The sequence below is a fragment of the Phyllopteryx taeniolatus genome, chromosome 5 (assembly GCF_024500385.1).
Source record: "Phyllopteryx taeniolatus isolate TA_2022b chromosome 5, UOR_Ptae_1.2, whole genome shotgun sequence".
NCBI classification, from domain to species: domain Eukaryota; kingdom Metazoa; phylum Chordata; class Actinopteri; order Syngnathiformes; family Syngnathidae; genus Phyllopteryx; species Phyllopteryx taeniolatus.
This window is the reverse complement of record NC_084506.1, coordinates 10981469-11004168: the sequence shown is the minus strand read 5'-3', so window position 1 is coordinate 11004168 and position 22700 is coordinate 10981469. Positions and strand designations below refer to the sequence as shown.

The window sequence follows — 22700 nt, the reverse complement described above, 5'->3', positions numbered from 1 at the left end:
TACATCCATTACAACGTGCAATTGGGCAATTGGACACAGAGTGGGTTTGAAGCTGTACATGAACAGCTATCAGCCACATCACTTATGGCATTCCAAAACAGGATAGCTGTTGACATGTTGTTGGCTGAGAGGAGGAGTATGTGCTATGTTCAGGAGAACAATGCTGCACATTCATTCCCAACAACACAGCTACGGATGGCAGTCTCACCGATGCCATAGAGGGACTCCGAACCCTTAATGGTAAAATGGTGTTGACACCTCCATGTGGAACTCCGGGATGAATGCCTTTGGAAAATACAAAGCCGTGGTGTCCTCAATTTTGGTATCAATCGCTGTTTTCACAGCAATTTAGACCTTGTGTGGATGTTGTTGTATTCCTTGTCTGCGTTCTATCATTAATAGATTGATAACAACAGTGTAAAAGTATGTGTTTTCATAAAAATGATCTCACAGTTGAAAATCTAACTGGAGTGACTGAAATATGGTGATATGAGAATTTGAGTAAATATGTGATAAACAGGAGGGAAATCCATCCATCCATTTTCTGAGCCGCTCCTCATCACTAGGGTCGCGGGGGGCGTGCCTATCCCAGCTATCATCGGGCAGGAGGCGGGGTACACCCTGAACTGGTTGCCAGCCAACCGCAGGGCACATACAAACAAACAACCATTCGCACTCACAGTCACACCTAGGGGCAATTTAGAGTGTCCAATTAATGCATGTTTTTGGGATGTGGGAGGAAAACCGGAGTGGCCGGAGAAAACCCACGCAGGCACGGGGAGAACATGCAAACTCCACACAGGCAGGACCGGAATCCCCGGTCCTCAGAACTGTGAGGCTGACGTTCTAACCAGTCGTCCACCGTGCCGCCCACAGGAGAGAAATGTCAGAATAAATGTATGTTATCTCATGTTTACTCTAATCCTACTTCAAAGCATGCATCTAGCAGTATAATGTTGATTGAGTATAATGTTGATTGTATCATGTAAATTGAAGTTGTCTGTGAAAATGTTTACACGTCGCAGCTATGTGCTCCCGCAACTTTATAGCAGCAACAGCTGTGTAACTGGGAACCGCCCTAAGAAAATAAAAAAAGAGGAATCGGCAGAGTTTGTTCAGAGCGGTAGGTAACTGCGAACAACTCTTACCGTTCTCCTCGCGAGTATATAAACCATCTCTTGTCTTCCTTCCTTGTTTATTGTTTATCAAATGTTCTAGGTTGTTTGAACCTGACACTCCTTATCTACTGTGTCACAAAAATATTATGTTTTCTTAAACTAATTCCAAAAAATGTTTCTGATAAGTAAACATGAAGTACTCTGAGGACAGAAATTAGAGAATTTAAAACAAAAAAGCTGTGCACTGAATTTATCTGGGTTTGGCCTTTTTTTGCATGAGCTACATTACCTAGCTATAATTTTCTGGAAATTACTTGGCGACAATAATGGTATATAAAGAATCAAAATGATACACACCTATTTACTCACGTCACAAATTATTGCAGAGTTCCAGCTTCCTACACAGCCGAGATCTAAAAATTCCATACTTTTTCCAGGACCTAATTTCCAGACTTCTCGGTAATAAACTCAAATAATTTGTGACATTCAAGTAAATAGATTTGTATCATTCTGATTCTTTACATGCCATTTTGTCGCCAGAATTTTCAGCAAATTATAAGGGGAATGATAAGGGATCCTTCGCCAACAAGTCTTTATATTTGGAATTTATGAGCCAGTTGGCAAAGAATTTACAGCTACCCATTATGAGTTATTTCAGCGATCACACAAGATTGGATCTGTAAACGTCAGGATTGATGCCCAGCAAGATGTAAAAGTATCGGGGATTAATAGACAAAGTGGAGGCGTGAACCGACGTGCAGCAGAGGACAGTTGGCGCCGCAAAATCCAGTAATCCCTGACAATTGCACACCTCGAAGGGGATTAACCCGCTTATACCATGGTCACTTGCTAATGAAAATGATGAGATACCAATTCATAATTTCATGTTTTGTAGTCAATATAGAAAGTTTTACTAAAACAATTTATTTTCCCTTGCAAAGCCTATTGGTTTGACTATGAAGTGTCTTTCCAATCCCATAACTCTCTAAGGGAATGTAAACGCTATTCAGTACACCAGCAAATAGATTTTCTAGTTTGACAATGTTAAATAACAACCACAATAAACAATAACAAAGACAATAAAATCATTTGATTATTACAAATACAACCCCAATTCCAATGAAGTTGGGACGTTGTGGTAAACATAAATAAACAGAATACAATGATTTGCAAATCATGTTCAGCCTATATTTAATTGAATACACTACAAAGACAAGATATTTAATGTTCAAACTGATAAACAAACAAATAATCATGAACTTAGAATTTTATGGCTAAAACATGTTCCAAAAAAGCTGGGACAGGTGGCAAAAAAGACAGAACAGGCTAATTGGGAACAGGTGGGTGCCATGATTGGGTATAAAAGGAGCTTCCCTGAATTGCTCAAGTCATTCACAATCAAAGATGAGGCGAGGTTCACCTCTTTGTGAACAAGTGCTTGAGAAAATAGTCGAACAGTTTAAGGACAATGTTCCTCAACGTACAATTGCAAGGAATTTAGGGATTTCATCATCTAGGGTCCATAATATCATCTAAAGTTTCAGAGAATTTGGAGAAATCACTGCATGTAAGCGGCAAGGCCGAAAACCAACATTGAATGCTCGTGACCTTCGATTCCTCAGGCGGCACTACATCAAAAACCTACATCAATGTGAAAAGCATATCACCACATGGGCTCAGGAACACTTCAGAAAACCAATGTCAGTTAATACAGTTCGGCACTCCATCCGTAAGTGCAACATGAAACACTACTATGCAAAGCAAAAGCCATTCATCAACAATACCCAGAAACGCCGCCGGCTTCTCTGGGCCCGAGCTCAACTAAGATGGACTGATGCAAAGTGGAAAAGTGTTCTCTGGTCCGTACGAGTCCACATTTCAAATTGTTTTTGGAAATTGTGGACGTCGGTCTCTTTTTCCAAAGAGGAAAAGAGCCATCCGTACTGTTATGGACGCAAAGTGGGCTACTGCTGAATGGAGCCGCAATTCCGCCGCGTGTCATTCATGGGCTTTTTTCGTAAAGACTATGGAGCAAATTTTTAAATTTTCCACTCCTGATCGTGAGGCAGCTCGCTCCCTTGTCACCTTACAACAAGGCAAGCGCTGGGTGTCAGATTACGCGATTGAGTTTCGCATTCTAGCGGCTGAGAGTCATTGGAATAATCGGGCGCTACTCGATGCCTTTTTTCAAGGACTATCCCCCGCCGTCAAGGATCATTTAGTCCCGCTAGACCTGCCGACCGACTTGGACGCTCTCATTGCTCTCGCCGTAAAAATCGACAAGAGGCTTTTGGATCGCGAGCTAGATGGAGATCGGCGGAGGGCTGCGTCAACGCGCACTTTGAGGACGAGCCTCGGTGACCAGCCAAACCAAGGCAGATCTCCTGGTTCCGGTCTCAACCCACTGGCTAGTGTCCCCACGGAGGAACCCATGCAACTGGGCAGGTTCCATCTCTCCCCTGAGGAACGTCAACGCCGGCTGAGGGAAGGGCGGTGCTTCTACTGCGGTCAGTTGGGTCATTCCGTGAGCAACTGTCACGTCAAAGTTGCCGGTGCCGGTAGCCAGGGCACGGGAGAGGTGAGTCTGAATTTCATTAAGGAAGACCCTACACGGGTTCTTCCTAAAGTGACACTATGCTCTCCTGATCAAGAAATTCATACGCCTGTATTAATTGACTCTGGTTCTGATGCAAACTTACTCAACTCCATCCTGGTTAGACGTATGCACCTTAGAACCTTTGGAATAAAACGCCACCACAACACCTATGCTGCAGACGGCAGTTTTATGGGCAAGATCACTCACCGCACCCAAACACTCACATTGACATTCCCTGATTCTCACTCGGAACGTATTAGTTTTCATGTTTTTGACGCCATGAATCATGACGTTATCTTAGGGAACCCATGGTTGAAATTACATAACCCCCACATTGACTCGTCCTCTGGGCAGGTTATGTCATGGGGCAGCAATTGCGCCCGGAACTGTTTCTGAACTGATGTTCAGGGTCATGTTTCTAAGAACACTCCACAGACCCCATCTGGGGATCCTGATTTATCTCAAGTGCCCACCTGTTATCTGGATATTAAAGATGTTTTTTCCAAGTCCAAGGCCAAATCCCTTCCACCCCACAGACCTTATGACTGTGCTGTTGACTTGCTGCCTGGAACCACACCCCCACGAGGGAGGTTGTTCTCTCTTTTAGGGCCGGAACACAAGACCATGAAGGAGTACGTAGTAGAATCACTGGCAGCCGGGATCATTCGCCCATCTTCATCCCCTGCGGGAGCAGGATTTTTCTTCGTGGACAAGAAAGACAAGACCCTGCGACCCTGTATCGATTACCGGGGTCTCAACGAGATCACGGTAAAAAAACAGGTACCCTCTTCCTCTCATCTCCACCGCCTTTGAGTTCCTGGAGGGAGCCAAGATTTTCACCAAACTGGACTTAAGAAATGCATATCATCTAGTCAGGATAAGGGAGGGGGATGAATGGAAAACAGCATTCAACACACCAACGGGACATTATGAATATTTGGTAATGCCTTTTGGGCTTACTAACGCTCCAGCTGTTTTCCAGAACCTTGTCAACAATGTCCTGCGTGACATGTTGAATGTTTATGTTTTTGTTTATCTAGATGATATTTTGATATTCTCCCCGGATGAGGAGACTCACATTATTCATGTCCGCTCTGTTTTGCAGCAGTTACTGCAGAATCAACTCTATGTCAAGGCTGAGAAATGTGAGTTCCACAAGGCGTCCGTTTCTTTTCTGGGTTTCGTCCTGGCTCAAGGTGAAGTCAAGATGGACCCGTGCAAAGTCGATGCAGTTATTAATTGGCCTACTCCCACGTCACGCAAAGATGTACAAAGGTTCTTAGGGTTCGCAAACCTCTACAGGAAATTCATTAGAAATTTCAGTTCAATAGCCTCTCCTTTGCATGATCTTACCTCGCCACACCAACCTTTTGTATGGAACCCGCTTTGTCAGGCAGCTTTTCAAAAACTTAAGTCGAGCTTTACCTCCGCTCCCATCCTTACTTTGCCAGATCTCAAACACCAGTTTGTGGTGGAAGTCGATGCGTCTGATGCCGGAATAGGAGCAGTGCTCTCCCAGAAATCTCTCAAGGATGATAAGTTACATCCGTGTGCTTTCCTCTCCAAAAAATTGACCCCAGCTGAGAGAAATTATGACATTGGTGACCGTGAACTGTTGGCAGTCAAGGTGGCTTTGATGGAGTGGAGGCACTGGCTAGAGGGGGCACAGACTCCGTTTTTAGTATGGACAGATCACAAGAACCTTGAATATATCAAGACTGCTTAAAGATTAAATGCGAGGCAGGCTAGATGGGCTCTGTTCTTCACTAGATTTAACTTTACGTTATCCTACCGACCGGGTTCTAAAAATGGTAAGCCAGATGCTTTGTCACGCATTTTCTCCGAAGAGAATTCTTTGTCCGACCCTAAGACTATCTTGCCTAAATCATGTTTCATTTCCGCGTTTGTGTGGGACATCGAAAATGCGGTCAAAGGGGCTCTGAAAGACACTCCTAGCCCTGAAGATTGCCCTGAGAACAGGCTTTATGTGGTTCCGACCTTAAGGGGAAGAGTCATCCACTGGGCTCACACGAACCGAACTGTATGTCACCCAGGCATTGCCAAGACGCAATCAGTGGTCGAACAGCGCTTTTGGTGGCCTAATGTTAGGAGGGATGTTATCGATTACGTCAATGCTTGCCAGGTATGTGCTGCTAACAAGCCCTCTCATCAACGTCCTTCTGGGGAGTTGCGACCCCTGCCAATACCACAACGTCCTTGGTCAGACATTTCCGTAGACTTTGTGACAGGATTACCGGCCTCTAAAGGCAATACAACCATTCTTACAGTTGTTGACAGGTTCTCTAAGATGGCACACTTCATTGCACTTCCAAAACTCCCCTCTGCTAAGGACACTGCCGAGCTCATGATTAATCAGGTTTTTAAGTTCCATGGTTTCCCAAAGAATGTGGTGTCTGATAGGGGTCCCCAATTCATTTCGCAATTTTGGAAGGAGTTTTGCAATCTCATAGGTGCTACTGTCAGTCTGTCATCTGGGTTTCATCCTGAAACCAACGGCCAAACCGAGAGGCTGAACCAGGACCTGGAGACGGGGCTCCGATTTCTCGCTTCACAGGAGCCGCGATCCTGGTCTCAGAAACTGGTTTGGGTCGAATTCTCCCACAATTCCCTCCCCTCTGCATCCACTGGTCTATCGCCTTTTTACGTTGTGCATGGTTACCAACCATCTCTGTTTCCTGCCATAGCCCCAGAATCCACAGTTCCAGCGGCATTAACCTTGTTGAGACGCTGCAGGAGGACCTGGGAGCGAGCCCGCCAGATGCTGCTGCGCCAGGGAAGGTCCTACAAGGTCGCTGCTGACCGTCGGAGGACACCGGCCCCGAACTACAAAGTGGGTCAGCGAGTTTGGCTCTCGACCAAGCATATTCCACTCCGGGTGGAGTCCAAAAAGCTCGCTCCCAGGTTCGTTGGGCCCTTCCCCATCACAAAAATCATCAACCCTGTCACCGTGAAGCTGAGGCTCCCGAGGTCTATGCGGGTCCACCCTACTTTTCACGTCAGCCTACTCAAGCCAGCCCGGGAGTCCCCTCTGTGTGTTCCGGGTTTTGTCTTCCCCCGTTTCACACACACGTGCTCCTGTGAGCATCTTCACCACCTGTGCCTCGTTCACCCTAATTATATAACCTCGTGTCTCATTTCCTCTCGTTGCCAGTTCGTTGTACCTTGTTGTCGCGTTCCAGCATTCCTTGTTTCCACGTCATAGACTCACAGTAAGGCTTGACCCTGTTCCGATTATCGACCTTGCCTCTTTGCCTCATGTTTTTGGATACTGTTGCCTCTTTTGGATTGCCTGCCTGTGTACCGACCTATGCCCGTCTATTAAACCTCTCTTTTTGGAAACTGTCCATCTGTTTTGGAGTCGTGCATTTTTGGGTCCTATCCGCTGTTCCGTTCATGACATTAACTCTTTGTGCCGCTTCTGTCTCTTCAGTTTTTCCCTCACTTCCTCAGCAGCATCCCAGTCATCAAACGTGGTGTAATCACCAAATAAAGTAAATGAATTAATCACTCATTATTATTTTAAATTAGCTAATTTCTGTCATCAGAATACTATACTTATCAGAAAATCTGCCGTGACAGGTTGCCATGTTTGCTCGTATAATGTAACAGGTAAGGGTGCTGCGCATTAATTTGGAATTTTTATTTTTTGACAGGAACTACTTGAGACTTTCAAAGGGTATACATTTATGAAATCAAATTTCATACTTTTCCATACTTTACATGCTTGCATAGGAACGCTGTATTCGAATATTTTTCTGAGACGTCTGGAATTTAGTGTCCGGAAAAAGTATGGAATTTTGAAAACTCAAATGTATAGCAACGCTGATAGTACACAGTGTAAATGTAGCCTTACCATGGACTGATTAACATTAAGGTTTTTAGAGTTACAGTACTTTTATGACCCTTTCCATGTTAATACTTAAAAATTCTTACTTATAGATATTCGCAGGGCTCTTTTGTGCAAGGCATGGTTCACATTCAGCAATACTTCTTGAGAATTCTTAGAAACCTCAAAACTGATCAGGACAGGGGAACGGCTCGTTCCAATTTTGTCACATTGATAAGACTCTAGGTTGAAATTGCCATCATGTGTCCAATAAAAAACATGGAAAAATACGATTGTTTGTGTGATATTAGTAGGCTTATAGAAAAAAAATGTGTTTGTCTATTGTTGTGACCGAGATGAAGATCAGATAACATTTTATGACCGATTTCTGCAGAAATCAAGGTTCACATAGTTGTTTTTTTGTTTTTGTTTTTTTTCAAATGTAGATGAGTATATAAGATGTACATGGCTGTGTAATTTCACACTCGAAGAGTGGCCATTCAGAAGAACCAACTATTTGAATCCAAACAATTACAAAATCAAATTCCCACTATGTCGCCATTAAATGATGCCGTAGTATGAAAGGTTTACAAAGAATACAGTGCACACCAGCCTCTTCCATCTTCTGAGCGTGCTCAGCAGCAGCACGGTTAAACAGTTGTCTTCCAGCCAGGCAAACGAGGGAAGTCCCATGCATCAGTGAATCAGCGAGCATAGCATCCATACTGAGACATGCCCCGCCGTAGTGATTTGCCAGAGCAGTCGCTTTGCTGCTTTGAGCTTAAAGAATGGAAAAGCAGAAAAACACATTGATAGTTTTTAATATGATGATGATGATGATGTGCATGTACAGTACCTCCCAGACAAACGTCAACATTTTTCAAAAAATTAAAAGATGTGCCTTTACAGTCACATAGAACCTCAGTGTTCAAACCACCATGGATGATGTCACGAAAAAACCTTTAGTATATCTAATGAGACCTGAATGGTGAAATTCAAACAGTGGAGTCTACTACTGCGGCTAGTGTTGGCGGCTAGCTTGCAGCTGACTGGCTGTATGCTATACATCTTGTCGCTTAGGGTATTATTTCATGTTACGATATAGGTGAGGCACACCTGCATTGTAATTTTACCCTCTTCCAAAGCAGCTTTTCGGCCAATGTGGGCCAGTCATCCAACAGTATATTTCTTGTGACGTACCCACATGGTCACATGGGTTCAGCATCCAATCGGGCGCGTTTACAATCAAATGAGGAAGTGTAATATTAAGGTTTAACGTCTTTATTACGGCAACAGTTCAACATTTTATGGCCCAATGCATGCTGGGAGCACACGGCTTCATAATTGGGCTGCATGCAAAATACAGTAACTCTGTGTGACGTCAACCGAAATCCCACGATGCAGTGGAAACAGTATTTAATTATTGTAAAATCACTTTAAAATATTTTACTGTAAGGTATGTGGTAAATATAGAATTTACAGGAATGTCTAACAGAGCGTGAATGTGAGCGTGAATGGTTCTTTGTCTACATGCGCCTGCGAATGACTGGTGTACCCTGTCTCTCCTCCAAAGTTAGCTAGGATAGACTACCTCACTCATGAGCCTAATGAGGACAAGCAGTATAGAAAATTGATAGATTAATTTTAAATTATCAAACTGATTATAATCCTTCAAGGGAAATTTGAACTGACCCTCTACTCTCTATATTCTAATGCAAACCACACAGAGAGCCAGATTACACACGATACACAAGAAGAGATGTCAGAAAAACTTTTTTGGGTCATCCAGCATTTCACTGTACGGTACTGTACTATACTGTACTGTAGATATGCTTTTTTCCTTTTTTAATATGAAATACATAGCTAAGTTCCAATCAATTTCGTGTTGCTGCAGAAATACTCGAGAATTAGTTTTTTATTTGCTTGGTTACCTGTCAGTGGAGCTCCATATATAATAATAGCAATGCCTCTGCAGTTCAGAGCAGCTAGACCTTTGGGTGACAGGTCAACACTCATGTAGCGTGCAATTGCACTGGATAGGGGGTTTATCTCTAGCATTCCCAGACTCCCAGTAGCTTCCGCTTTCATGATGTCTGCAATGACTAAGGTATAAAGATATACGGGAGTCATAAAATAACAGATAAAATAGATATAATACATAAAAGATTTAAGATCAGACACCAAAGGACCTCATAAGTTGGGTTATTTTAATGAAGTTGTAAAGTTTGAGCAGTCACACTCACTCAGTTCAGTTCTACGTCTTTCACCCCTTTTGCCGCCTCTCCGTTTTTGCAGACTCATACCAGCTACATTTTTATCTGGTGTATAAAGGCATATTAGGTCATAGAATTTGGACAAAAAAAAACACCTGTGAAATTAATCAGTTCTGACAGATGCACATGGGTGCCTATGCTTGATGCTATCATGACCTTTTAGCCGAGAGCAGTGATCCTTGTAGAAGTCCACAAGTTCGATGGGAAGACTCTCTCCAGCATGTCTTGGAGGCAGCAGCAGTACATCATTTGCGTCATATCCATCCAGGAGATTCAGCATCTTGACAGAGTGATGTAATTGGGGATAGAAAGGAAAGAAGGGACACAAATAGTAACAGAAAAAAGAGAAAGGTGAATGAGTAAGTGTGAGAGTGTGTGTGTCTTCTTCCTACATCAAAAAAACCCCAAAACATGCATGTTAGGTTAATTGAAGACTAAATTGCCATTAGGTGTGAATGTGAGTGTGAACTTGTAATGGTTGTTTGTACAAACCCAAATTCCAATGAAGGTGCGACGTTGTGTGAAACATCAATAAAAACAGAACACCATGCTTTGCAAATTATTTTCAACTTATTTTCAATCGAATACACAACAAATACAAGATATTTAATCTTCAAACAGATCGACTTTATAATTATTATAATTTTTTTTGGGCAAAAATATTGACTCATTTTGATGCCTGCAACACGTCCCAAAAAAGCTCGGGCAGGGGCATGTTTACCACTGCGTTACACCACCTTTAACAAGACTCAATAAGCATTTCGGAACTGAGGACACATATTGTTGAAGCTTTGCATGTGAAATTCTTGCCCATTCTTGCTTGATGTACAACTTCAGTACAGTCCGAGATCTCTATTGTTATATTTTGCGCTTCATAATGGAGAAAAAAAAAGACGATGCTTGGATGGCAGCATATGTTGCTCCAAAACCTGTATGTACCTTCCAGCATTAAAGGTGCTTTCACAGATGTGCAAGTTACCTATGGCATGGGCACTAACACACCACCCATACCATCAAAGGTGCTGACTTTTGAACTTTATGCTGATCACCATCTGGATGGTCATTTTCCTCTTTGGCCCAGAGGACATGATGTCCATGATTTCCAAAAACGTGACATGTGAACTTGTTAGACCACAGCACACTTTTCCACTTTGCGTCAGTCCATTTCAGATGAGCTCTGGTCTAGAGAAGCCGGCCACCTTTCTGTGTGTTGTCGATATATGGCTTTCACTTTGCATGGTAGACTTTTAACTTGCATTTGTAGATCTAGTGACGAACTGTGTGAACTGACAATGGTTTTCTGAAGTGTTTCTGAGCACACATGGCAATATTCTTAAAACAATGATGCCGGCTTTTAATGCAGCACCACTTAAGGGATTGAAGGTCATGGGCATTCAATGTTGGTTTTCAGCCTTGCTGCTTCCAGTATAAGGAGATATTTCTCCAGATTCTCTAAATCCTTTGATGATATTATGGATTGTATATGATGAAATCCCTTAATTCCTTGCAATTGTATGTTGAGAAACGTTCTTAAACTGTTGGACTATTTGCTCATGCAGTTGTTCACAAAGTGGTGGACCTTGCATCATGCTTGCTTATGAACAACTGAGCCTTTTGGGAATACTCCTTTTATACCCAATCATAACACTCCCTGTTTCCATTTAACTTGTTCACTTGTGGAATGTTCCATACAGGTGACTTTTGAGCATTCCTCAACTTCCACAGTCTTTTGTTGCCCCTGTACCAACTTTTTTGGAATGTGTTGCAGGCATCCATCCATCCATTTTCCACACTGATTATCCTTACTAGGGTCACGGGCATGCTGGAGCCTAGCCCAGCTGACTCTGTGCGAGAGGCGGGTTATACCCTGAACTGGTCACCAGCCAATCGCAGGGCACATATAATAAACAAATGGTCATTCACACTCACATTCACACCTACGGACAATTTTTAGTTTTCAATTAACCTACCATGCATGTTTTTGACATGTGGGAGAAAACTGGAATACCCGGAGAGAACCCACGCAAACACGGGGAGAACATGAAAACTCTACACAGGTGAGGCCGGATATGAACCCGGCTTCTCAGAACTGTGAGGCAGATGTGCTAACTGGTAGTCCACCATGCCGCCTGTGTTGCAGGCATTAAATTCAAAATGAGAGAATATTGGCAAAAAAAAATAAAATAAAATAAACAATGACCTCAGTTTAAAAATTAAATATCTTGTAGTGTATACAATAGAATATAGGTTGAAAAGGATTTGTATTGTATTTTTGTATTCTGTTTTTATTTACATTTTACACAATGTCCCAACTCCATTAGAATTGGGGTTTGTACATACAGTATGTGCCCTGTGAATAACTGACGACCAGTCCAGGGAGCACCTTTGGAAAGGCTCTCGCTAAATCATGAGGCTAATAAGGAATGCCTTACAGAAAATGGAAGTATGAAATCTAGGTCAAGTGGTTGGAGAGGTAAAATTGAGAACATATGACCATTATTCATAGGTAGGATATTCCTTGACTCGTCCAGATAATGTGCCTTTGTCACCGTGTACACTAAAGACAGTCTGAGACCATTCCAATTCTAATGTCACAATAAGAACACACACAAAAATTTTTCAACCAAATATGCTACAGTTGAGTAGTTTGTCAATATGTGCCCAGTGATTGACTGGCGACCGGTCTGGTATTTTTTCCCCACGAATATATATTTTTAACATTCATTCTTAAAATGGACACAATGGCCTAACAATGGCAACCAAACCCAAAACAATAGCTTTTACACCATTACATGTGCATGATATAATGATGATATACGGCCTAATAACACAGTAAATGTCATCACATATACAATGATATGATTAAAAACAGCTTGCAAAAAGAACTTTACCTTTTCTTCCTTCAGGTATTGTGTGTCAAACTCAAGGGAATAGAACTCAATGGGGTAAGAGCAACAGTTTTTAACTATGACCTCTGCTTCAATCTCCATACTGAATGGCAGACAAGGCCCCATGATTAACTCTGGTGGACAAAACATCAGTTGGGGGTCTTCACCCTGTCCCAGGGCTGTGATGACCAGCGGCTGGGTGCCCTCAGTCACAGTAATTATTAAATCCCTCTTGTAAAGACACTACAAAGAAATCAGTGTCGATCAATGTGCTTGTCTTCATTTTTTCTACATTTTTCTGTACAATCTCTATAAGTGGTGAAGGTGTTTACCCCCTCAGTAGGACTGAACTTGACTTGGACATTGACCCGGTCACCGGGGGTGAGCATGCCAGAAGAAGGAGTCATCTCAAACATCACAGGTGGTGGCCGGTGCTGCTGTAGGTATTTGCTGCGCTGATGGAGGGGAAGGAATTTATCGACCTAAAAGAAAAGCAGACCAGGGGTAGGTCTCACCCTAATTCAATGACGTGTATTAAACTGCGATTGAAAGTGACAATAGCTTGTATTTTTATGTACCTTTACGGGCTTCACATCCTCCACTATGCTCCATTGGCAGCGCACAGATTCATGATTAAATAGCTGCATTGTCTGAATCTGATGGAATATAAGACTTAACGTTTAGCCAATGATTCTACTTGGTCCTGCACTAACCTTTTTCCATACAATACACCTACTATGTCACTGTACTATTTATGATGTGTCATAAAAGAAGTGAGAATACATTTTGTCGAAGATCATGTTGTCTAATAGCATCTTCATTTATCATCACACTGCATCTTTCCACACAATTGTAAACAAAAATTAAAAAATAAACATTTGTACCAGCATTACCAGATAACTAGCAACCATTTATTGCTCAGTGACTGTTTTTCTCAATGTCTTTATGTCTCAAAAGTGTTCTCTGTCAATTGACTGTCTGTTGGCGTACTAGAGCGGCTCCAACTACCGGATTCCTTGTGTGTTTTTTGGACATACTTGGCCAATAAAGATGATTCTGATTCTCATTCTGACCGTATTACCTTACACAAGCCACACCGCACAGTGTCAAACTGCAGTGTTTCTGTGGAAACAGAGATTGATGGCACGGTAACCACTGCACAAAGATGGACCTGCAGTGATGGACCACCTATGACCTGTAATCCAAATAAAATAACCTTTAAATCTCAGAAACATCACATTACTTACTGTACTGTGCAGGGTGTGATTTTGCAATTTAAAAAAAATCTCTTTTTCAAAATGTAAAAAATTTTCTTAGTGAATGCTGACATTCATGCACAATGGACACTCTTCATTATTGTGTCTTGCTGAAAATAGCCCCTTTTGAAGGAGCGGCCCTGTCTCATGCTAGTAAGCAATTGTTATCAATGCCCTATACCAATGATGAGAACGGGTTTCCTTAGCATAATGACAAGGGGTGGAAGTGCACACGAGCCCCAAAATACAGCATGGCATGCATTTTCCCTTGTGGAGTGAGCACCTCATCACCCATTTGCTGAATAACACTTGCCAATTAGTTAGCGAATCTGTTTATATGGCGCATGCAGTGGACACAACATAAACACCGTGTGCTACTTTGTTTAATTTCACATTTGATGGGAGGGCAGTCACTCCCGGGAGCCAACTGCTTGGTATAAAAGCAAAAAAAACTCAACCATTTTTGTTGTTTTTTTGCAAGAATAAATTGAATGTGCCGGCACGAGTCAAAACACAGAAGGTACGTGCACAGACATTTTTGATAGCAGGTGCTTAAGCCCTCCCCCCCAAAAAAGGGCACTCATCACCAATCATTGAGATCAGTGTCGGGGGCAGAGCACGTCCGATGGAAAGGCATTCATTCGGGGTGGAGGGGCAGATTTCACCGATCAAAAAACGCAAGTGCGTCGTACATACAGTACACACACACACACACATTAAGCTTTATAAAACAGCCATTATTCCACAGTGGCGTGTGCACACACACAACATTAAATACAGGTATACGCCAAGGTGGCCACAAGTGCGCGTGTGTGCATGCACACATATATTCCACGGTGGGCATTGGGTAAATTAACCACATGGCTTAGCTTTCGAAGAGTTTAGGTGGTAAACTGGGCATTTTTCTAAATGACAGCACTCTACTGTATAAACGTAGATTGCGCAATGTGTGCTGGAGCACAAATTGTGCGCATCTTGATATTCGTGTCAGCCAGTGCAAGGTTCCCTGCCCGTGTTTGCCTATTTCGCAGATGGGTCTGCACCAGGATGGGCGGTGTCAGCGGAGCGAGGGTTTGTCCTTTGGCTTCCGCCTGGAGCATGGGGCATTTTGGTAACTGAGGGCTCTATTTTCGGTGAGGCAAGACTCGCTGTGCGTTGGCACACCCGTCTGTGCCAAGCTGGGTAGTGTCAGCACAACAAGGGTGTGCTCTTGGAGATGCACTTGGTGGCGTGATATGATGTCAGAAATTCCATTTAAACTTAAGACTGCTAATACCACTACTAAGTTGTGGTGCAGGGATCTAATGTGATTTTGATAAATCACGGCACGTGAGCTCCTCAGACGTGTGTGGTGGATGACAGATTTATTTCAACAGTGGGCATCCGAACCCCTTAATCATTGTAGAAATCAATTCATTGAATGCATTATTATTATTATCATCAAATTAATCAAATTCCTTTAAATTCACTTACTGGCCAGCATGCCGCTATGGGGGGCGGGGGCAGCGTGGTGGAAACAGACCATCATTTGAGGGATATAAATCAATGAGCTCTGCAGACACATTTAGGACGCCAGCAATTTTTCACCAGCTCATTTTGTATTTAATCAGGGAATACCGCTAACGTTCAATGCTCCAGTTTGCAACGGTCGCTGAGTCCTCTTCCACATATGTCGCATAACCACATGCGTGACTATTTGCACTGTTTTTTTAAGGGAAATTAAAGAAGCCGGGCGGCACGGTGGGCGACTGGTTAGAGCGTCAGCCTCACAGTTCTGAGGACTGGGGTTCGATCCCCGGCCCCGCCTGTGTGGAGTTTGCATGTTCTCCCCATGCCTGCAGTTTCCTCCCACATCCCAAAAACATGCATTAATTGGAGACTCTAAATTGCCCATAGGTTTGACTGTGAGTGCAAATGGTTGTTTGTTTGTATGTGCCCTGCGATTGGCTGGCAACAAGTTGAGGGTGTACCCCGCCTCCTGCCCGATGATAGCTGGGATAGGCTCCAGCACGCCCGCGGCCCTAGTGAGGAGAAGCGGTTCGGAAAATGGATGGATGGATGAAAGAAGCCGCTTTGATTGAAGCCGGCTGTGTTGACACCCACTGCTTGGCAGACGTCCAATTTTTTTAACAGCGGACATTGAACCTTTTAAATCTTTGTGAAAATCTAAATTGTCCGTAGGTCTGAATGTGAGTGTGAATGGTTGTTTGTTTATATGTGCCCTCTAATTGGCTGGCGACCAGCTCAGAGTGTACAAAAGCCCAAAGTCAGCTGGGATAGCCTCAAGCACACTCGTGACCTTAGTGAGGATAAGCTCTTCAGAGAATGGATGGATGAATAAGCGACTTTGATTGGAGGAGTTTAAAGTCGGCAGAAGTTTCCGACCACGGACGCAGACAGCCCCTTTGGTTACTATGCAGAGGTACGCTGTGCCGGATTTGCGCTACTCAGGAAAATAGAGCCTTAAGGCTTCTTTATACTCGCGCGGACGACGACCGCGCTGACGTCACTGCGGCTGTCCCGCGCGTAGTTTGCCTTTATGCTCGAGCCCAACCCACGCGCGCAGTTTTGAAAATGTACTGCAGTTCACCTCCAAGTCCGGGGTGGTATTGGTTAGGACACCACAGGGTAGAGTTTCCTCTGCATTTTTTTGGCCATTTCCGGTAGCCGTTTTTACTTTCCTTTCCATAACAAGGAACAAAGCAACAATAATGGCAACCGTGGAACAGTGTCTGCTAGAACAAATGGACCTAGATGACTAGATAATTCGTTTAATTATGCTGCAAAATCGATCGAGAAGGCAGCGGCGTAGATGGTATGTAGACCCAAGGGGCACGCTGACTACGTCATCACAGCATGTGACTAAAACGGACCAATCACGAGAGATGGCCTTCGACGCGCAGCTACAATTTTTGACGTGTGGGCGTCAAGCTACGCAGACGGGCCGCGCGGGGCAATTCGTCGTCACGTGATACAATGCGGGTGTTGGACGCGCGACCGCGGGAGTTTAAAGAGGCCTTTAGACTTAATTAACGTGACAACATGACAATTTTACATGAGTAAACAGAAAGACAAGTCATTGAAATCACAGATGTCATTAGAACAAAACCTGGTATAGGCAAAGCATTACGCTAGCATAGATGTCTGATGAACGTTGTGTGTCACCCCAACCACCATTCTTTTGGCGCATTTAGGGAATGTTGGCCCAGTAAACAGGTTTTCAGCGGTGCAACAATCTTTCATGAAGTATTGTGGTTAATTCACACCAAAAGGGAGCCAAGCAGAGGGGGGTTCACCGCAGATCAGCGAGGGGCACAATTCTTTCAAGGCCTCAAATAATTGCCCGTCAGTTATCAAAACACGTTTGGGTGGAATTGATGACAGTTTGGTGGAATTGATGACTAGAGAGGGTCTTCTTCTTTTCCTTTCGGCTTGTTCTATAGCAGCACATCATCCTTTTCTATGTAAGCCTATCTACTGCATCCTCCTCTCTAACACCAACTGCCCTCATGTCTTCCTCACTACATCTATCAACTTCTCTTTGGTCTTCCTCTAGCTCACTTGCCTGGCAGGACCACCGTCATCACCCATCAACCAATATACTCACTATCTCTCCTCTGGACATGTCCAAACCATCGAAGTCTGCTCTCTCTAACTTTGTCTCTAAAACATCTAACCTTGGCTGTCCTTCTGATAAGATCATTTCTAATCCTATCCAACCTGGTCACTTCGAGAGAGAACCTCAACACCACCACCACTATCCTATAAACTGTGTCCTTCATCCTAGCAGAGATTCTTCTGTCACATATCACACCTGACACCTACCTTCCTGCACCCGTTCCAACCTGTTTGGACCCATTTCTTCACTCCCTTACCACACTCACTATTGCTCTGGACTGTTGACCCTAGGTATTTAAAGTCCTTCACACTCACTATCTCTTCTCCCTGCAGCCTCATTCTCGAACACTCTGTGTGAACATCATGGTCCATGGGGATTCCAGTCTAACCTCATCAGTCAGCGTAACCATCACCACTGCAAACAGGAAGGGGCTCAGGGCTGATCGCTGACCACCTTCACCTTAGACTCCTCCGTCACACCTCTACCACACCTCACCGCTGTTTTGCTGCCTTCACACAGGTCCTGTACTATTCTAACATACCTCTCTGCCACTCCAGACCTCCGCATGTAGTACCATAGTTCCTCTATGGTTACCCTGTCATGGGCTTTCTCTAGATCTACAAAGACAAAATAGCTCCGCCTGACCTTCTCTGTACCTCTCCATCAACATCCTCAAGGCAAATAATGCATCTTTGGTACTCTTCCTAGGCTTGAAACCATACTGTTGCTTGCAAATACTCACTTCTGTCCTGAGTCTAGCCTCCACTACTTTTTCCCATGACTTCATTGTGTGGCTCATCAACTTTATTCCTCTATAGTTCCCAGAGCTCTGCACTTCCCCATTGTTATTAAAATTGGGCACCACCATACTTTTCTTCCATTCCTCAGGCATCTTCTCATCTGCTAGACTTCTGTTGAACAATCTGGTCAAAAACTCCACAGCCACCTCTCCTAAATGCTTTTATACCTCCACAGGTATGTCATCAGGACCATCCATTTTTCATCCTCTTGGTTGCCTTTTTTACTTCCCCTGGTTGACTATTGGTACATCCTGGTACACCACACTTGCCTCTTCTACTCTTTATTCTCTCTTATTTTCCTCATTCATCAACACTGCAAAGTATTCTTTCCATCTATCCAGCACACTACTGACACCAGACAACACATTTCCATCCCTATCCTTAATCTCCCTAACCTGCTGCAGATCCTTCTCCATGTATTCTTGACTCTTCTGTCCTCTCAGTGTCCCACTTCGTATTAGCTAACCGCTTTCTTTGTATGATTTCATGTACTTTGAGGTTCCACCACCAAGTCTCTTTCTCCCGTTTCCTACCAGAAGACACACCAAGTACTCTCCTGCCTGTCTCTCTGATCATCTTGGCTGTACTGGTCCAGTCTTCTGGAAGATCCTCCTGTGTACCAAAAGCCTGTCTCACCTTTTCATGAAAAGTGAAACAAAACTCTTCCTTTCTCAGCTTCCACCACATGGTTCTTTGCTCTGCCTTTGTCTTCTTTATCTTCCTCACCACCACCAGTCATTTTATCCATCTAGCTACACTCTCCTCTACCCCTACCTTAAAGTCAATAACCTCCTTCAGATTACATCATCTGCACAAGATGTAATCCACCTGCGTGCTTCTACCTCCTCTCTTGTTGGTCACCCGATGTTCCTGCCTCTTCTGGACAAAAGTGTTCACTACAGCCATTTCATCCTTTTCACAAAGTCTACCAACATCTGTCCCTCCAAGTTCCTTTCCTGGGTGCCGAACTTACCCATCACTTCTTCATCACCCCTGTTTCCTTCACCAACATGTCCATTACAATCTGCAGCAATCACGACTCTCTCTCTGTCTGGGGTGCTCAGTATTACTTTATCTAGCTCTTTCCAGAATGTCTCTTTCACCGGTAGGTCACATCCTATCTGTGGGGCATCGCCACTAATTATATTATATATAACACCCTCAATTTCAAGTTTCAGCCTCATTCCTCAATCTGACACTTTTCCACCTTCAAGACATTCTTAGCTAACTTTTCCTTTAAAATAACCCCGACTCCATTTCTCTTCCCATCTTCCCATCCATGGTAAAATAATTTGAACCCTGCCCCTAAGCTTCAAGCCTTTCCTATTCTTTCCACCTCCTGTCCTGTACAATACATCAACCTTTCGCCTAATCATCATGTCAACCAACTCCCTAGCTTTTTGTCTCAGAGTCCCAACATTCAACGTCCCCAAATTCAGTTTTAGGCTCTGTGCATTCCTCTTCTGTTTCTGCCTAAGAACCCGCTTTTTTTGTTTTGTTTTTTGATGAATAAAAAAAAAGCGGTAAGGCAAAATGACACTTGTCTCATCAATGGCAAAAGGGTGGAGCACAACTGTGCACGTCCCTGAAACATGGTACTCTGATTAATATTGTTATCATGGAATAAGAATAAAATGGAATAATTTAGCAATGTACAGGTGCCACCACGTTTAAAGAAATGGCGTGTTCATTAAAAAAGCAACATTGAAACTATCATAGTACTTTGCCTACTATATTGAATAAGCATGGTGTAGTAAAAATTAATGTGTAGGAACTGCAACTGTGTCTGGTTGTCATCATCAATGGTAAGTGTTTTAAAAATATATTTTTTAATAATTACTTCATAGATTGAAGTAAACAGCATTTGATAAAGAATACATGCACATTTAAAATATAAAGTTTTGTCATCTTGGGTTTTGTTCCCCTCTAAAAGCTGAATTTATATATTGTGTCCTTTAAATGAAAATCACGGGAATAGAAGACTCTAATGAAGTGATGAGTACCTGAATTGGGATGAGAGCACTTCTGATCCCTAATGACAGGCTGCTTTTTTGGGGATCAAATTCAACAGTGAAAGTCTCTTTCTCACCACAGGAAAGGTTCCTTATGCTTCCAAATTCTACCCTGAAACCTTTGAAGGAGCAAGCACACAATCACAACATTTTAATAGCATATGGCACTAATAAGAAATGATAGCAAGGTAGTAAAAAACCCTTTGACAAGGGTAAATTTAGGTACATCTCAATAAATGATAATGTATTTCTTCAAATTTATTGAGGATTAGAAATGACAATGTTTCTTCTAATTTATTGAGGTGACATACAGTAACTAAATAAATTGTGCAACAGAAGCCTTCAGATGACTACAGATGTGATTAGCTGTAAAATGCAACAGGGACATGGCCGGAAGCCTCACACAGTTCCACTACAAATTTGAGAACAATAAATTATATCTATAGTCATCTGCAATAAATTAAATAAATATATTCTGATTTTATATTTAATTAGAATAAATATATTCTGGCGGCACGGTGGCCGACTGGTTAGAGCGTCAGCCTCACAGTTCTGAGGACCCGGGTTCAATCCCTGGCCCCGCCTGTGTGGAGTTTGCATGTTCTCCCCGTGCCTGTGTGGGTTTTCTCCGGGCACTCCGGTTTCCTCCCACATCCCAAAAACATGCATTCATTGGAGACTCTAAATTGCCCGTAGGCATGACTGTGAGTGCGAATGGTTGTTTGTTTCTATGTGCCCTGTGATTGGCTGGCAACCAGTTCAGGGTGTACCCCGCCTCCTGCCCGATGACAGCTGGGATAGGCTCCAGCACGCCCGCGACCCTAGTGAGGAGAAGTGGCTCAGAAAATGGATGGATATTCTAATTTATTAAGGTGTACCTGTATGATAGAACATTGTAAATCATGTACTAATAAAAATCCATTCCCTTTTCCTTTGACATATAATAAGAGATCCTTCTTGATAACCGAACACCATCATCGAATATCCGATCTTAGTTTAAAGTGATGAAAATATAAGAAATGTGTAAAAGCATTACCTGCGCTAACTTTGGAGTTGACATGGAAGGACACAGGTAACGGCCCATTATTGGTAATCTTCACAGTGTGTTTGAGGACTTGGTTTGGAACAACATAACCAAAATCCAGAACATACTCTGGGAGGAGAAATCTGGGGGAATGAGAAGGAGAAAGTGTTGATTCACATGTACATATTTTGTAAATTAGCCTCAATGTTACATTTACAATGCAATGCAATGCTACCGCCGCTCTTCCCGCCGAGGTCGACGACCACGGAGTTGCGAGATTCAACTTCGCACAGACGCTAAGTGAATTACAAGCCAGGAGCATCAAAACGGAGACAAAAGACATTTGGTTTTGTACCAGAACGCTAAATGAATTGACTTCTACCACCAGATTGTCCCAGATTATCGCACTACTCGTCACTTTAAAACGCATACAATCCTTGAAGTCTCAGCGCCCTTTGCACAATGGTCATTGCACCGGACTATTGCAATATTAGTCATTCGAACTGCTCTAAGTGCTCGAGGACTCTGCATCTTTTTGCACAATTGTTTTTTGTCAATGTCTTTATGTCTCCAAAGTCTGTTGTACTAGAGCGGCTCCAACTACCGGAGACAAATTCCTTGTGTGTTTTGGACATACTTGGCAAATAAAGATGATTTTGATTCTGATGAAATACAGAATGTCTCGATTATATACAAATTTTTGGAAATAAGCAGCAATTAAAAGATTTACTCGTGTAATTTCAAACTTTAGCCCGAACTTCCAGACACTATTTGTCTGGAACTATTTATCCATTTTCTGTCCCGTTTGTCCTCAGTATGGTTGCAGGAGAGCTGGGCCCTGTCCTAGCTGGCTTTGGGCGCGAAGTGTGGCACACCCTGAACTGGTCACCAGTCAATCGCAGGGCACATATAGACAAACAACCATTCATCCTCACATTTACAAATAAGGACAAGAGTCTTTAATTAACGAAAGGAACATGTTTTTGGAATGTAAGAGATAGCCTGAGACTGGAGTACCTGGATTGAAACCCCCAACCTCAGAACTGTGAGGCAGATATTCTAACCACTCCACTACTGTGCAACACCCAACTATTTGTATAAAAGTTACAGAAATGTATTTCCGTGATAATATCCTCTGGATAAATATAAGAAGAAGAAAATAAATTTTATATTCTCTGAGGTGGAGGCTCACTGTGCCACATATTTAAAACTCCTGTTTTAAATGTCTGGTGGGGGCGGGGGGAAATATGTTATGTATTTGTCCACT

At 43.0% G+C, this 22700-nt stretch overlaps 1 protein-coding gene across 1 annotated transcript in view; it reads right to left on the bottom strand.

Moving 5' to 3' along the window:
• Positions 1–22700, bottom strand: part of hydin (HYDIN axonemal central pair apparatus protein) — a 131753-nt gene that overhangs the window by 73053 nt on the left and 36000 nt on the right. Inside the window, exons 29-38 of the mRNA XM_061773925.1 lie at positions 21446–21576; positions 20401–20528; positions 13804–13917; positions 13301–13378; positions 13055–13204; positions 12726–12965; positions 9991–10114; positions 9805–9879; positions 9493–9663; positions 8171–8341 (exon numbers count right to left, since the gene is read on the bottom strand). Of these exons, the coding sequence (XP_061629909.1) occupies positions 8171–8341; positions 9493–9663; positions 9805–9879; positions 9991–10114; positions 12726–12965; positions 13055–13204; positions 13301–13378; positions 13804–13917; positions 20401–20528; positions 21446–21576 (1382 nt within the window). The remainder of the gene's footprint in view (positions 1–8170; positions 8342–9492; positions 9664–9804; positions 9880–9990; positions 10115–12725; positions 12966–13054; positions 13205–13300; positions 13379–13803; positions 13918–20400; positions 20529–21445; positions 21577–22700) is intronic.